Source organism: Aspergillus homomorphus, assembly GCF_003184865.1.
Source record: "Aspergillus homomorphus CBS 101889 unplaced genomic scaffold BO97scaffold_5, whole genome shotgun sequence".
NCBI classification, from domain to species: Eukaryota; Fungi; Ascomycota; class Eurotiomycetes; order Eurotiales; family Aspergillaceae; genus Aspergillus; species Aspergillus homomorphus.
This window is the reverse complement of record NW_020291891.1, coordinates 555,276-570,023: the sequence shown is the minus strand read 5'-3', so window position 1 is coordinate 570,023 and position 14,748 is coordinate 555,276. Positions and strand designations below refer to the sequence as shown.

The 14,748-nt window shown below is 52.9% G+C and overlaps 5 protein-coding genes across 5 annotated transcripts; all 5 read left to right on the top strand.

Annotated features, from left to right (window-relative positions):
- Nucleotides 1-377: 377 nt before the first annotated feature.
- Nucleotides 378-3,648, top strand: BO97DRAFT_213730 (uncharacterized protein). The gene is made up of 2 exons (XM_025690599.1): nt 378-598; nt 668-3,648. Exon 2 carries the CDS (start codon nt 690-692, stop codon nt 3,510-3,512), a length of 2,823 nt encoding a protein of 940 aa, XP_025554651.1. The 5' UTR covers nt 378-598; nt 668-689; the 3' UTR covers nt 3,513-3,648.
- A 1,054-nt stretch (nt 3,649-4,702) lies between these two features.
- BO97DRAFT_213705 (uncharacterized protein) lies at nt 4,703-5,566 on the top strand. The gene has a single exon (XM_025690597.1). It carries the CDS (start codon nt 4,868-4,870, stop codon nt 5,384-5,386), a length of 519 nt encoding a protein of 172 aa, XP_025554650.1. The 5' UTR covers nt 4,703-4,867; the 3' UTR covers nt 5,387-5,566.
- Nucleotides 5,567-7,845, top strand: BO97DRAFT_213706 (ferric reductase family protein). Its single transcript, XM_025690598.1, has 4 exons — nt 5,567-6,407; nt 6,464-6,525; nt 6,585-6,770; nt 6,828-7,845. The coding sequence occupies exons 1-4, from the start codon at nt 5,747-5,749 to the stop codon at nt 7,698-7,700; spliced, it is 1,782 nt and encodes a 593-aa protein (XP_025554649.1). The 5' UTR covers nt 5,567-5,746; the 3' UTR covers nt 7,701-7,845.
- A 2,697-nt stretch (nt 7,846-10,542) lies between these two features.
- On the top strand, nt 10,543-11,854 carry BO97DRAFT_403473 (glutathione S-transferase family protein). Its single transcript, XM_025694745.1, has 3 exons — nt 10,543-10,936; nt 10,996-11,049; nt 11,116-11,854. Exons 1-3 carry the CDS (start codon nt 10,857-10,859, stop codon nt 11,732-11,734), a joined length of 753 nt encoding a protein of 250 aa, XP_025554648.1. The 5' UTR covers nt 10,543-10,856; the 3' UTR covers nt 11,735-11,854.
- A 209-nt stretch (nt 11,855-12,063) lies between these two features.
- bbp (putative zinc knuckle transcription factor/splicing factor MSL5/ZFM1) lies at nt 12,064-14,719 on the top strand. The gene is made up of 8 exons (XM_025694744.1): nt 12,064-12,321; nt 12,388-12,601; nt 12,676-12,893; nt 13,159-13,382; nt 13,443-13,551; nt 13,603-13,814; nt 13,867-14,391; nt 14,447-14,719. Exons 1-8 carry the CDS (start codon nt 12,165-12,167, stop codon nt 14,486-14,488), a joined length of 1,701 nt encoding a protein of 566 aa, XP_025554647.1. The 5' UTR covers nt 12,064-12,164; the 3' UTR covers nt 14,489-14,719.
- The last annotated feature ends 29 nt before the right edge of the window (nt 14,720-14,748 follow it).

Sequence of the window (14,748 nt, the reverse complement as noted above, 5' to 3'; positions counted from 1 at the left end):
TCTGATTGTTGATCTTGGGTGATAATTGATAACTACTCCGTACTTACAGTCGCAGGAAATTAATATGCACCCCCCCTTCTCCCCCAATGTTTGGTTCTAGAGATACCGCCTTCTCGAAGCGCTCACACACCGCCTAAAATATATGGGAAGAAGCTGGCAGAATAGCCATAGGCTAGACTTGATTAGGGAAAGTGCTGAACTCTTTCTGAGGGGGGGGTGCATATTAATTTCCTCCCACTGTAGTCTAAAGTGAAATAGTCTTCACCGCCCTGATCAAGACGATGGCGCTTTACCGCTTCCGGCGATTGTGCCAATGTTTACATTCTGCGCCGGCGGGCACAACAACCTTGAACCTTCTTTGTCCCTCTTCAAAGCTGCATGCATCTTGGCCTTTGCAGCGATACGACCCTCTAATCTTACCCTGCATTGGAGTTCATTGTATTTTCTTACCAAGTATCTTATTTTTGGCTTTGGCATTTCCTTGTCTCTTTGACATTTCCCAAATTTGTATCAGCATTCTAGTCGCTTTGAAGGTTTCGGTCGCAAGCCCGCTAGAAGATGGACTATCTATGAACTCCGCCTGAAGTCAACTAGTCCGGTACCAGATCTCCCCTCCTGTAATGATGATAATGCTGAATATGGAGCTTACTGGGACTTCGAAGCGCAGATCGCGAGTTAATTGGCGCAACATGGAGGACATCCGACCGACCGCGAGATGGGCAAACCGCATGTTGCGCCCCTTGACCTCCATTTACCACCGGTTAGAGAAACATCACGAGATCCGCGCCAGCGTCGCGGACGCGAAAACGAAAGACAATGCCGACCACACCAACACAGAGCGCATGGGCGCTCCGTCCAGGCGCAGTGGTCAACCCGTTACCGACCAAGGCTGTACTTACTCGGACGAAGAGGCTGACGATCCCGCCTGGATACCTGGACGACCCACGAGCCGCCGCATCCGACACAACTACTCCAGTCGCGGGCAGAGGAACGGCGCGCGACGACGGACCCGGTTGCCGATTCAAAGTCCGGAAGCGCAGCGGACGCTGCCTGGCGCGATCGAGATCGCCACCCCGCTCATTACCGGAAGACTTCACGGGTCTGTGGACACCGCTTCGTCCATCAGAAAACAACTCTTTCGGAATACTATCTCGGCCGTCGGCGATGCAGACGCTGGCGACAATCGGAAAGGCACGCGCACGAACAATAGCAGCTTTCCTGCTTATCAGGGCTCTTGGAAAGAAATCATCGATATCTGTGGCGACCCGGGCTTTGCGGATATTGCGCGCTACTTGGATCATGTTCTTCTTAAATTCTTGAATAACACTCGCGTTAGCCCGGCAGGCATACCTCAACATGAACAGAAATCACGCGGACCGCGGTCGCTGATGTCGATGGCTCTGCGCCGCCTTCCCGATTTTATTGCAGAGGAGCAGGTATTACAGGATGAGATCGAGGAGGATGGGGAGGTGGATATGTGTAACGCTTACTTTACGGAGCTTGAAGCCCACTACGCGTCGAACAGCAACGGATGGCAGCCACTTCGGGAAGCAGCGCGCGCACAAGGCATCCGCTTGATTTCGGACATGATCCGCAGAGGCTGGATCCCTAGGTTGGCTGCCTGTCGGCTACTTAAAGTGTGCTTGGAGCATGATGAGTTTGATGCTTGTGAATCTTTGTTGTCCCGTTGCTTGCTTGACATCACCAATTACGATTATCCTTCGGCGTTCGATACTCCCAAGCCTACCAATTACCGCGAAGACCCTGTTCGGGTGCTTCGTGTTTATTACTCACGCGTCTCTTCAAGGCGGTCCTTTGTGTTCGATGAGCTGGCCAAGCTTCTCTCACGAGGGGTATTGCCCCCAGAATGGATGGTCACAAGCCTATGGAAGAAGTGCGTGGATGGAGCGATTCAATCGGTATCAGCTGGAGATGGGGACTCTGCAGCTGCGACAAAGGCTGTTGAGGCCATAGTCCTCGCCTCAGCCGGCATATGTCTTGCCGCAGATACACTTACGTCTCGCATTGGAGGGCCAATTGCCCAGCGCCCTGTTGGCTCGAAGGACACACGTACCTCCACGTCGAACGCGAATTCCCTGCTTGAAGGCCGGGCTCCATGTCCTGTCCCTATTCAGGACGCCTTGAGCAACCTCACCTCTAGTCTAGTGACTGCGCTCTGTGGCATGTGCATTACACGCTCGCAAACGTCTGGGCTTGATGAGAGAACGAGTGGACGGAAAGTCCGGCAATTGGTCGGAAGCTTTGCCTTCAACGTTCAAAGGGCTATTGGGATTGCCTCGACGCCTGGAGAGATTCAAGGATTAGGCCTTCAATCGCTCCGCCGTGGATATGTCCTAGTGGGCGAGTATATGCTACGGGCTCACGAAGATTTCCCGTATGAGCTGATTGGTCACTCCGATTCGTTGTCCCAACAACACATCGATGCCTTTTGCCTGTTATTGGCCGGCCAGCAGGATACGGTCAAGGAACTGGCTGATTTTGTTCGACAAGTATTCCACTGCTGTGGGTATGCACGCAAAAGCGAGCCGACTTCTACTCCACGGGAGATCAAAAACACAGTCACGCGCCTCGCTCGACTGACGTCTCTGGTTAAGGTGTCTCTACTTTTGGATAAAGTCGCCGCCGAAACTGCGATGATGTTGGCGGAGATGACTCTGGATGCGGATGATCACGCATGGGCTTTGGACATGCAGGGTGAGGCTATCTCATCACAGCTGGGGCAAAGGGCGAAACAATCCCGCGCATCTAGCGAAGCCTCTGCCGACGAGGACATGGACACATATCGTTGGGAAGACAGTATTGGAGAGTGGGTGGCGAGCACACCAGCGTCCAAGTCCGCGGCCACCCGAGCGCCATCTGCGTCGAGCGCTGTACGCTCTATGAGCAATAGCGTTTCGCCCAGTCCAGTTCCATCTGAGAAGATGGCTTCGAGCGTGACATCATCTGCGCCATCGTTGGCGGGCAAGAGAGGACGCGCTCAGCAGAGCTTGGAGCTGCGGTCGCCCAAACGGCTCCGATCTGCGTCGCTGAAGTTGGGGAGAGAAAGCGCTGGCGTTACGCGCAACGAGCCGGAGCGCTTACAGGAGTCAGACTCTGCACCCGTAGCCGCCCGAACTCGCACGGCTCTCCGCGACCTCTCCCAGGCCAAGAATCGCGTGATTAAATCATCCCGACCGGGCGTATCGGCCATCACTAAGAGCGCGACACCTGTCCGATCTCCGCACCAGATTGAAGTTGTCATCTTCAACAGGCTTGCACCTGCAGCTGAGAGCACAAGGATTCAACCAGATGCTTTGTTAGCCTGCAGAAAATCGGCACGCTTAGCTCGAGCCTCCCTTTCTGCTTCTCTTCCCACCACCACCACCACCACCACCATCGCGACCGAGTCGATTATAAGGCCGTCTCGACCGCGTCGCGCCAGAGTACCGCCCCCGCCGGTGATCTCGTACCCGGACGAGGACAGTGACGATGAGCTCAGTTTTCTAATTTGATTCGCTGCGTCTGTTGGCGTTACTTAGGTACTGTTTATTATACCATTGAAATTCTAGGATGCATGCACTCTGGAGCATGGGGTCTTTTATTGGGGATAGTCTGGCGTGGGACACTTTTGTTTTTGTTTCATTTCATTTTTTTTTTTGGATGATACCCGGGGCGATTGGGATAGGGATTCCTATTGTAGAGCATGTTTAGCCGGTCTGTTTGATAGGGATGACTTGAGCGTCTGTAGCTTAAAACTTGGCTCTGTTGGGGGTTTCATCAATCATGGCTGCATTGACTGCGCAAGACCAGTTTCAAATTAAGGAACATTGGTTGATTGTTATTCTTGGAGTTGACTTCTTTGTTCTTTTATTCAAAATTGTTTCTCTTCCCCATTCCCAATTCCCGCATTGTTCGTCTTCCACCATGCACCGCACCAGGGTCAGAAATAAGCCCGAGTCGATGGACTGAATGTTTTTACCTGGAACCGGAAGCCAACTGGAAGGGGTTAGCAGTGTTTGAGAGCGAGATTTGTCGGGCACTTGGCACTCTGTCAGGTGTCAATAATCAACCTGTCAACCCCATCAACGGCCACGACTGGTGGTTTCAACTTGATGGAGAATCATCCCTGATTATCTCGCTATCCTCGGCTCAAGACAAGTGCGGTGGAGATGGTTGACGATGTGGTTGACATGCGAATACTCTCGGGCAGGGGGATAAACAATTTACCGGCCATACTTGTAGTGATTTGTTAAGCGCCCGGTGTCAGTCAGCACTTTCTTCACGCTCCTGCAGCTTGCACGAATCCTGGTCTCGCTTTTGTTCTACAGAGGAGACTACAGGACTGAACCTTACCTTACCTTAACCTCCTCCCACTCGAATCCTCCCAAATCCTCAATTACACCGAGTCAGCTAAAACCCACTTCTGTCCTGCTTGGCTCCGCTCGGCGTCGGTCGTCCTTCCGCCTGCATTATTGGCTCTCGCCCAACGCAAGGGCGTCAGCCAAGACGCAAGATCTCAACCCGGCCTCCGCTTGATTGTCTCAGCGTCGCGCCATTGACCTTTCGTGGTCGGCCGGATCAGCCGCTGTGGCGGGCGCCAATCCTTCCTTGGGGATACGCTGAGGCACCGCGGTAGGATAGGTCCAATTCCTGGGCAAAGAGGCAAAATATTGGCCCAGCCAGCCAGGACTGGCCAGGGCCATCGTCCCTCCTCAGTTCAGGATGGAGCACCGGCTCGGCTTTCTGCAAGCGACTGAGCCTGTAATGCACTAACTCAATCCCCTCCCCCTCCCCTTCTCTGTGCCTGATGACAGTCCGCCAGTGGGACTAGAGACTAGAGCACAGGGCAGGTACAAGAGAAACCAAGATGAAGCAGGAGACCGGAGGACAGGAAGGAAGGAGAAGGAGGAGAGAGTGTGTGTGGATTTTTCTTTTCGCATGTCTATCTATGTATAATCAATCCCCACGGCTGGGAAACCTACTTTTGTTTCCCTTTTCTCCCTTGATAGTATCTATCTGTCTGTTCCTTTCTTTTCACCTCATATTGATCCCAGGTGGTCCCTTTCGTTGCTTTGCCTCCACTTTTGCTTCTTGTCAACCCCTTCTTTTTGTGGTCTGTGTTTCTTTTCTGGGGATTGCTTCTTGGTCTCCGGTTGCTTCGGGACTGAGTTCTAGCCATCGTCGGTCTCATTTCTCTCATTCCTGTTTCCCAGCTGTAGGACCAAGTGACTGGCTCACCATAAGCTCAGCATTCCATTCGTTGCCCGTCAACCTTTACATTTCGGCTCAAGTATTCGGGTTCCCGGCGACCGGCCATTCCTCTCACCTTTCAGGAACCAGGGCTTGGTTGCCTGTGCGTCTTGGGTTGGGAATCTGTACTGCGTGACAAAGCGAGTCTTGCAAGGACAAGGCGAGCGAAAGCCAGAAAACAACGCCATTGTTGGTGATCCCCTTCTTCTAGGTGGCTGCGAGATCTTGTTCACTGCATCATCAGGGCTATTCATCCTCCATAAGATCTTGCAACAACCTGATCTGGGTTGTCTGTCCAATTGACTGGTCAAGATTGATTTGGCACGACGCGTTTGTTCTTCTCTTTCCTCGTGGAAAGCTCTTCTAGGTAGAGCCGGTCTCTCATAGAAGTTATACCTCTTCTTTTGGCATACGGGTGACTGTGGTTAGAGCCCTTGCTTGCTGTCCTTCAACTTCTTCTTTGCTTCCTTCGTTAGAACCTTTCTTTCTCTTCAACATGCCATCATTCATTCTGTGCTCGTCCCTGGTTGGACTTGCCTCTGCTGCAGAGTTGGGAAAGCGCCATGACGGCGGCTCGTCGGTGTATGAGATGCTCAATGATGACCTCGCCCGGCTGAGTTTGTTGATATTCGGTCTGATGGCGGCAGTCGTGTATGTGTGGAAGATGTGGCATCGGCTTTCGAGTCATCTGCGCCGGCTCGCGAGTTTCAACAATGAACGCCAACTATACTTTGTGACCCCGGACACGATACTGTCGAAGATCAAGACCCATATCACCTATGCACCCTTGTTCCGAGCCCGACACAATCGCGAATTCCAATTGTCCCGGGCTGTCAATATGGGCACCCTGCCAAGCCGACTCCATTCGTTCCTGCTGGTTGGGATCATTGCCATGAACGTCGTCCTTTGCGTGGTCACCGTGCCGTATGGTACTGAGGAGAACACTGTTGCGGGTATCATCCGCAACCGCACTGGAACGATGGCGACTGTGAATATGATCCCCTTGATCCTCATGGCTGGTCGAAACAACCCACTGGTTGCCCTGTTGCAGATCCCGTTCGATACCTTCAATCTGCTTCACCGCTGGCTCGGCCGTATCGTGGTATTGGAGTGCATCGCCCATATCCTCGCTTGGATGATCCCCATGGCTCAGAAAAGTAGGTCACTGTTGGTCAATTCTCGTTTTCGAAGTTGCGCTAATGCTTATGGATAGCTGGTTGGCCCATGGTTGGCACGTTGCTGGGGGAGAACAAACCCCTTCTTGTCGGCTTGATTGTGAGTGCGCCTGGTTTTGTTAGATGTCCCACAGAGGATCTTACTGATCTTCTGTTTAGTCTGGATGCGCTTTCACCGCTCTTCTATTGCATTCGCCTTCGCCCATTCGCCATGCTTTCTATGAGACCTTCCTCCACCTTCACATTGTGCTCGCCGTGCTCGCGATCGCCTTCCTCTGGGTCCATCTCAACGGCTACGTTGCTCGATACTACTTGATGGTGGCGATCATTTTCTGGGCTCTCGAGGTAGGTCAAAATGACAATGCATCCCGACGATAGTTTGATGCTGACAACCGAACCTAGCGTGCCGCCCGAATTGCAATCATCGTGTACCGCAACTTTGGACGCGAATCGACTACGGCCCTCGTCGAGACTATGCCTGGCGATGCGATGCGGATCACTATCAAGATGGCTCGACCCTGGACCTTCAAGCCCGGCCAGCACATCTACCTGTATATCCCTGCTATCGGATGGTGGACCTGCCATCCCTTCTCGGTTGGGTGGAGTGAAGAAGCCGAGTCGCTGTCCGACGAGAAGGGCATCCCCATGACTCGACAGGATATGACGGGCCTCCAAAAGACCACCATCTCCTTGCTCGTGCGTCGGCGAACCGGATTCACCGACAAGATGTTCCAGCGGGCGCAGAACTCGCCTGGCGGGCGGGTGTCGCTGCGGGCAATTGCAGAAGGACCATACGGCAGCATCCACTCGATGGATTCGTACGGCACCGTTCTTCTCTTTGCAGGTGGTGTCGGAATCACTCACCAAGTACCATTTGTGCGTCATCTCGTTCAGGGCTATGCTGAGGGCACCGTAGCGGCACGTCGCGTGACGCTGGTCTGGATCATTCAATCCCCTGAGCACCTCGAGTGGATCCGTCCCTGGATGACGAGCATTCTGTCGATGGATCGTCGTCGAGAAGTGCTCCGCATCATGCTGTTCATCACACGGCCGCGCAACACCAAGGAGATCCAGAGCCCCAGTGCAACCGTGCAGATGTTCCCCGGTCGACCCAACATCGACACGCTGGTGGGCATGGAGGTCGAGAATCAGATCGGAGCAATGGGTGTGCTCGTCTGCGGTAACGGTGGTCTAAGCGACGATGTGCGGCGCGTATGCCGCAACCGACAAGATCGCACCCAGGTTGACTTCATTGAGGAGAGTTTCACCTGGTGAGAGTGTCTCCGCCTCGCATCGGGGGCTCATGTCACCCAAGGCGAGCAGGAGTCTTGGCCCCCACTGCATCCCCCAAGGCCTCTCCCAACCCTTGATCGCTACGGATTCTCGCATCTGATTTGTCCCGGTTTTGGGTAGTATACATATTTTACTCTGCCGCTTTACGAGCCTGTCGTCGCTCTCCGCCTTTTCCCTCTTTCTGTCTGCATCGATTCTGCCGGCGATCTCTCACTCTTGGTTTCGGAGAGTATATATACTACTAGTTGTTTTTTTGGGGAAGTTGTTTCAAGTTATCTTCGGGCTGGCCGTGGGCTTGTGGGGTGGCTCACTGGCCGCGTATATACTTCGATCTTATTATTTATCAATCTGAAAAAAAACTTTTTGCCTTTGTAATCCGGAATATTATTGTGTAGGTACTAGGTAAAGGACACCACAGTTACCCTTTAGGATCAACTGCCTGGTGGAGGCCATGAAGGTCTTCACTCTGAGCTGGCAGCTATGGATACACAGATGGACTTTGCCCGAGTATCTTGAGCTCGATTCAGTGGAACCAGTACTGGGCATTACTGTACTAGTACAGTACATAATGTGAAGTTTTCCGCTTAGATGTCTAGTCCAGTTGGCTGATTCGGATGCTGTAGTTCTGTTTTTTTTCGTCTTAAGCGCAGCAAATCAAATGTAGTTATGTGCAATCCAGCTATTTACTAATTCCCTATTCGGGTGGTTGCTGGGCGGGAGAGCCCCCCTGCTGCCCGTGCAGTGCTCGATAAGAACTCTAATATACTCTACCCGAATGTAAAGAAAAAGATATAAAAGGATTTTCTCTAAGGTTTACTTCTCAGTCCAAGTCTTCGGCCCCTAATAAATACCTGAACGACCCTGGAGAGTCCTAAGAAGTCAAGGTATTTTTAGAAATTAAGGTTCTTTGGAGGGAATCTACTTTATTTACCGCTCTACTTCGAAAAAGGAAGGTGTCGTCGAGTGGAGCCTGCCTGTCAATAGCAATTCTCATTCTGCCTTGGTGCATAGAAGGGCCAGGGGATCACGAGACTCAATCCATCTATCCCAGGTATTGTATGTACAGAGGGTAGAAAAGGGTCACGAAGCAACAAGCACATCAATACAATGAAGCGGTCGCGCTCCTATTCTCCTCCTGCTTCACCATCCAAACAACGCAAGTCTAATCATCACTATACCTGTCTTACGCACAGCGTTCTCAGGGAGCACGACAAGAGAACCCAGCCTCTGTCCCCTTTCGCCAATTTCGACATCCAGATATCCTAAGTCTTCCGTCCTTCTTCTACTCGATCCTCTCATCGCTCGCGGTCCAGTAGCCCCTCCAGACTGAGTGATGCTCAATATCGCGTTGGCCCTCTCCGGCGTGCAAGTATCTTTGTGGATAATGCGATAGCCACCGATATCAGCTACTATGTCGACTACATGTCTTCCAAAGCTTGATGTGTAGTGACAATGATCTTTCCATAGTCGCCGAGAAGCTCTGGAGCAAGTCCAGGGAGCTGGTCAAGAAACTGTCGGGGGAAGCTGAATGGACGGAAGCTTTTAATACAGCTATCGATGAATTGAGGGTCATCGAGCTTGACATCCTGCGCATTCGAGGCATGTTTACTCTCTTCCTGCTATCTCTCTTGCCTCGAGGATATATTTCCGTACTGACATCTCATGGAAGACTGGCACGGAGATTTGGAACCGTGGATATGTCGCCGACCGTTCCTGTGTTCATGCTGAAAGATCCACGTCCGGAGATATGTGTTGGCCTGTCCGACGAGAGTTTGACAAAAGCTTTGGAGCCGAAGGGGAGTCGCACTTTTGCAAGAAGCCTCCTACTTGACTTGCAAGATACCTCCAGTCTGATCAGCGATCCACATATCACCCCATCGGGCCTTCGGTTCCCCTTTCTGATCGTTGAGGCAAAGGCGGGTGCAACCGGTAAAAAACCTTTACCAAGCACAGAATCAGGCTGCAGTTAGTGGCTCAGCTGCACTGCGCATTATCAAAAATTACCTTCGATCTTCAGGCTGCCTCGAACAAGATCCAGGAAAGTTAAGGGGACGATGAGGTCGGTGGTCAGCCAGAGCGCTCTTCTGCTGCAAGCTCCGTTCCGAACCTCGCTTTCTCGGTCACTACTGAAGGACCCATGCACGGATTATGACTTCACTTCCAAGCCTCCAGCGGAGATTTCTGCATGGCTTGCCTTGGAGCTTGGAGGACAACCATGAAAGATGGGGTCATATTGTAGCAGTGCTGGGGTGGGGAGACCGCGGATTGAGAGATGCTATAATCAGCAATCTTGAGTCGATGTGAATTAGGGAGATGGAGCCCGGCAGATCAAATACAAGTATTATTCCTTGAACTTGACAGATGTAACCCAAGCTTTCGCTGCGGGTTGCCATAAGACAAATGCTAACTGTTATAGATACAAGGCTGTTGACTATTAGTACAACACTAATGCCTTCCACCTTTAGTCGCTCTTTGACAAAGGATGTTAACTTCTTTACAATGACATTAGGATTCTTTAGGGTTATTTGATTACCACAATATAATTATATTGCAGTGCCGGTTTGCTGGCATTTGCCCTGTGCGGAGTAGCTGCTCTTTCTTCCCCCGGCAGTCGTGCAGGTTTTCGGGATTCGGGCCGGAATTGGAATTCGCATTGACCGAGATTGACCAGGATCAATCCCTGATCAAAAATCATAGTTGTTAAGCTGCCTAGATTAGAAATCAATAGTGGGGCAGCGATTGCGGAGACTTTTCCTTTGCATTCCTCCCTTTCCGCTCTCTGCTGGCGATCACCAATCCAATCTATGACAAATGCCCGGGGTCCCAGTCCGATACTTACCTGCCATTGGTATTCCAGTCGTATTCCCCTATGGTTTTCGTCGGATGTTGTGGTATCGGGGTAAATGAGCTGTCGGGTGCTCCACGCCAGGATACTTTAGTAGATGGCATCATCACCCTCTCTCCCCCGCCCTTCCCCTCCATTCGGGTGCAGTGTTTCTTGTCTGAGCAATGAGTGGGCTGTTCTATAAAGTCCCTCGATTCTCCAACGTATTGGCTCGTTGTTCCTCCAGATCTCCTTTTCCTCTCTTCACTCCCACTACTTTTCTGTCTGCGCAATTGTTCTCGTCGTCTGCCAAAATGAGTAACTCCGATATCACCTTGTATACCGCTCAGACCCCCAATGGAATCAAGATCTCCATTGCGTTGGAAGAGCTGGGGTACGTTGTTCCTGTCTGGTTTAATCAAGCGACATAGTCAAGCTAATACATTCCATCAGTCTGCCCTACAAGGTCGAGAAGATCGATATCTCCAAGAACACCCAGAAGGAGCAGTGAGTTGTGTCTATTCCCCTACTCTACAATTGCACATCCATTAATCAACCTAAAAAAAACAACAGATGGTTCCTCGAAATCAACCCCAACGGCCGCATCCCGTCCCTAACGGACACATTCGAGGACGGCAAGAAGATCCGGCTGTTCGAGTCCGGCGGCATCCTGCTGTACCTGGCCGAGCGCTACGACAAGGACTACAAGATCTCGTTCCCGCGGGGCACGCGCGAATGGTACGAGATGAACAACTGGCTGTTCTTCCAGAACGCCGGCGTGGGCCCCATGCAGGGCCAGGCCAACCACTTCGTGCGCTACGCCTCCGAGCACGTCCCCTACGGCATCAACCGCTACGTCAACGAGACCCGCCGCCTGTACAGCGTGCTGGACAAGCAGCTGGCCGACAACAAGTCCGGCTACCTCGTCGGCGACCACATCTCGCTGGCCGATATCTCGCACTGGGGCTGGATCACGGCCGCCGGGTGGGCGGGTGTCGATATCGAGGAGTTCCCCAACGTCAAGGCCTGGGAGGAGCGCTTGCTGCAGCGCGAGGGCGTCGAGAAGGGTCGCCATGTGCCCTCGCCGCACACCATCAAGGAGCTGACCAAGGATAAGGAGGCTGCCGAGAAGAGTATGCGCGAGACGCGGGAGTGGGTGTTGAAGGGCATGCAGAGCGATGCTAAGAAATAGATTCCTCTTCTATCTGTCTTGTTGTGAGTTGGGGCTGGTGGCTTGATGCCTGCCCGCCGCGCTGAGGGGGAAAGTGCATATTGTAATAATCGATGAATCATGAATAAAGCTATTTTCAGAGATGTTTAAGATTAACGGGGTAGAGACAGCCTTTCACCATCTTGTTAATATGAAGTTAAATGATGTGAGGGTAATCTGTTCGTCACCTGCGCGCGCGCACACTTCTTCACTCACTTGCTGAGGAACCGCGGTCGGCTTAGTCAGGGACCACGTGAAAAAGCTCTTGCCACTTCCCTCCTTCCCACCCCCAGGTGTTTTCTGGCCTTTGTAGTCGATTGGAATCCTTCGCTTCATCTCGCAGACCCAAGGTCCGCTAGGATTCGACTCTGTACCGACTCGCTGACGAGCTTCCCTACTGACTGACAGTGATATGGCTTGGCGCAACCAGGGAGTCACCGGCTCCAACAACGTCCCCCTGGGCCGGAGACGGTTCGGCGACGACGGCCAGGAGGAGGAGAGTCGCACCGCGACGCCGGCCTCTGTCGCTGGGGATGGCGCCTACAAGCGTGGGCGGAGCCCTGTTCGAGGTGAGTTCTTTTCCACACCACTACGCGGGTATGCAAAATTGGTTACAAGAATACTAACGTGTCTAGCTGACCCTCCCGCCGACGGTGTCAAGAAGCGCAAGAAGCGCAACCGTTGGGGTGATGCGCAGGAGAACAAGGCCGCCGGCCTCATGGGCCTGCCCACCATGATCATGGCCAACTTCACCAACGAACAACTGGAGGCGTATACGCTGCATCTGCGTATCGAGGAGATTAGCCAGAAGCTGCGGATCAACGACGTGGTTCCAGCTGATGGTGATAGGTTTGTCGAACTGCCGTCTCCGGCAACCTGAAGTTGTATCAGAACGTGCTGACACCTCGCTACTTGAAATCTAGATCTCCCTCTCCTCCTCCCCAGTACGATAACTTTGGCAGACGTGTAAACACAAGGGAATACCGGTATCGGAAGCGGCTCGAGGATGAGCGCCACAAGCTCGTCGAGAAGGCGATGAAGACCATTCCTAACTACCACCCGCCCTCTGACTACAGACGGCCCACTAAGACCCAGGAGAAGGTCTACGTGCCTGTGAATGACTATCCAGAGATTAACTTCAGTATGATAACTAACCCTCTAACTCCTCTAACCATTGCTCTACTCTGCATTCCTTACTTGACTCTTGTGTGCTCGAGTCGGGCTTCTGATGACGACGTCGCCGCCGCGCGATGGGATTCTCCAGCTCGCTTCTTGCTAACCCTTGCTGCTTGATGTTGCACACTCACACACACTTTCTCTTTTTGCTCGTTCATCCTCACTCACCCCTCCTTGAGACTCAAAAACAGCTTGAACTAACACCTAGGCTTTCCGCTATCTTTTCAAAGTTGGCTTACTCATAGGTCCTCGTGGTAATACCTTGAAGAAGATGGAGACCGAGTCCGGCGCGAAGATCGCGATCCGTGGCAAAGGCTCCGTCAAGGAAGGAAAGGGTCGCTCTGATGCCGCTCATGCCAGTAACCAGGAAGAGGATCTACACTGTTTGATCATGGCAGATACTGAAGAGAAGGTTAACAAGGCGAAGAAGCTGGTGCACAACGTTATTGAGACGGTAAGTTTTACGTCCCTGTACCTTTTTTGATATGAAGGACTCATTGCTTACGATACTTAGGCTGCATCCATTCCCGAAGGTCAGAACGAGCTCAAGCGGAACCAGCTCCGAGAGCTGGCCGCGCTCAACGGTACCCTCCGTGATGATGAGAACCAGGCTTGCCAGAACTGTAAGTTCATCCTTGAGACTCTCATCTCATCTTCATGCCTAATATGTACAGGTGGCCAAATCGGACATCGCAAGTACGACTGCCCTGAACAGCGCAACTTCACTGCCAACATCATCTGTCGTGTCTGTGGTAACGCAGGCCACATGGCTCGGGATTGTCCCGACCGCCAGAGAGGCTCCGATTGGCGTAATGGCGGCGGCTACGGTGGCGGCGGCGGCCGCCGAGCCATTGGTAGCGGTGACGCCGTCGACCGGGAGATGGAGGTAAGTTTCTGTTCCTTCGGTGCTGTCAACGGTCGTCACTAACTTTGGCTAGCAACTTATGCAAGAATTGTCTGGTGGTGCTCCTGGAGAGGACGGCCACGTACCGCGTCGCATCGAGGCTGGACCCGATCAGGGCTACGACGATCGTGATGTGAAGCCGTGGCAGCGTGGCCCGCCTCCCAGTGATGTGGCTCCTTGGCAGCAGCGAGGCCGCGACCGCCGCGACGACTATGGACCTCGCGATCATGGCGGTGCGGCTCCATGGGCTGCACAGGGCCGTGGCGGTCACGGCGGCCACGGTGGTCATGGCGGCGACTACGGCTATGGCTCTCACGGTGGCTACGGCGCTCCTGGAGCTGCAGCCCCATGGCATCAAGCGCAAGCTGCGCCTCCTCCGCCTCCGGGTGGACAGGCCGCCTATGGGTATGGAGGTTATCCTTCTTACTCTGGCATGGGAGCTCCCGGTGCTCCTCCTGGCTTGAGTGTGCCACCGCCTCCCCCGGGCATGCCCTCGATGTATCTTGGCAACAGTGGCAGCCCTCCCCCTCCCCCACCTGGCGAGGGACCACCTCCTCCGGTAAGTCGACTTTACCTTCCAAAAGTCTGGGAGTACTTTACTAATTTGGATACAGCCCCCGAGCGAGCAGCCTCCTCCCCCTCCCCCTCCTGCTTGAAAAGTTTGCGTTTGTAACGACGAAGGCCCGCTGGTTTCAGCTGCTGGATATGAATCATGAGAGTTGCTGGATATGGTTCGAATGAAAATCGTCAGACACTCGTGGGGTGGTACGGTGGCTTACATGGTAGGGCGCATGATTCTGGATTCGACTGGACTGCGCGTCAGGCCTGCTACTTTCCATGCGTAGTTTATTAGTGTACTAGCTAATCAATATTGAAATTATTTTATGCGTTTGTTTCGGTGTGTGTACAGTGGTAG

What these genes read in the sequence shown, in the direction of transcription:
- BO97DRAFT_213730 (XM_025690599.1), top strand. Translation starts at nt 690, where the DNA reads ATGGAGGACATCCGACCGACCGCGAGATGGGCAAACCGCATGTTGCGC.
- BO97DRAFT_213705 (XM_025690597.1), top strand. Translation starts at nt 4,868, where the DNA reads ATGAAGCAGGAGACCGGAGGACAGGAAGGAAGGAGAAGGAGGAGAGAG.
- BO97DRAFT_213706 (XM_025690598.1), top strand. Translation starts at nt 5,747, where the DNA reads ATGCCATCATTCATTCTGTGCTCGTCCCTGGTTGGACTTGCCTCTGCT. An exon ending in CCCTTCTTGTCGGCTTGATT is followed by an intron (nt 6,526 to 6,584) that starts GTGAGTGCGCCT and finishes TCTTCTGTTTAG; the next exon opens with TCTGGATGCGCTTTCACCGC. An exon ending in TCATTTTCTGGGCTCTCGAG is followed by an intron (nt 6,771 to 6,827) that starts GTAGGTCAAAAT and finishes AACCGAACCTAG; the next exon opens with CGTGCCGCCCGAATTGCAAT.
- BO97DRAFT_403473 (XM_025694745.1), top strand. Translation starts at nt 10,857, where the DNA reads ATGAGTAACTCCGATATCACCTTGTATACCGCTCAGACCCCCAATGGA. An exon ending in ATTGCGTTGGAAGAGCTGGG is followed by an intron (nt 10,937 to 10,995) that starts GTACGTTGTTCC and finishes ACATTCCATCAG; the next exon opens with TCTGCCCTACAAGGTCGAGA. An exon ending in AAGAACACCCAGAAGGAGCA is followed by an intron (nt 11,050 to 11,115) that starts GTGAGTTGTGTC and finishes AAAAAACAACAG; the next exon opens with ATGGTTCCTCGAAATCAACC.
- bbp (XM_025694744.1), top strand. Translation starts at nt 12,165, where the DNA reads ATGGCTTGGCGCAACCAGGGAGTCACCGGCTCCAACAACGTCCCCCTG. An exon ending in TGGGCGGAGCCCTGTTCGAG is followed by an intron (nt 12,322 to 12,387) that starts GTGAGTTCTTTT and finishes TAACGTGTCTAG; the next exon opens with CTGACCCTCCCGCCGACGGT. An exon ending in CTATCCAGAGATTAACTTCA is followed by an intron (nt 12,894 to 13,158) that starts GTATGATAACTA and finishes ATCTTTTCAAAG; the next exon opens with TTGGCTTACTCATAGGTCCT.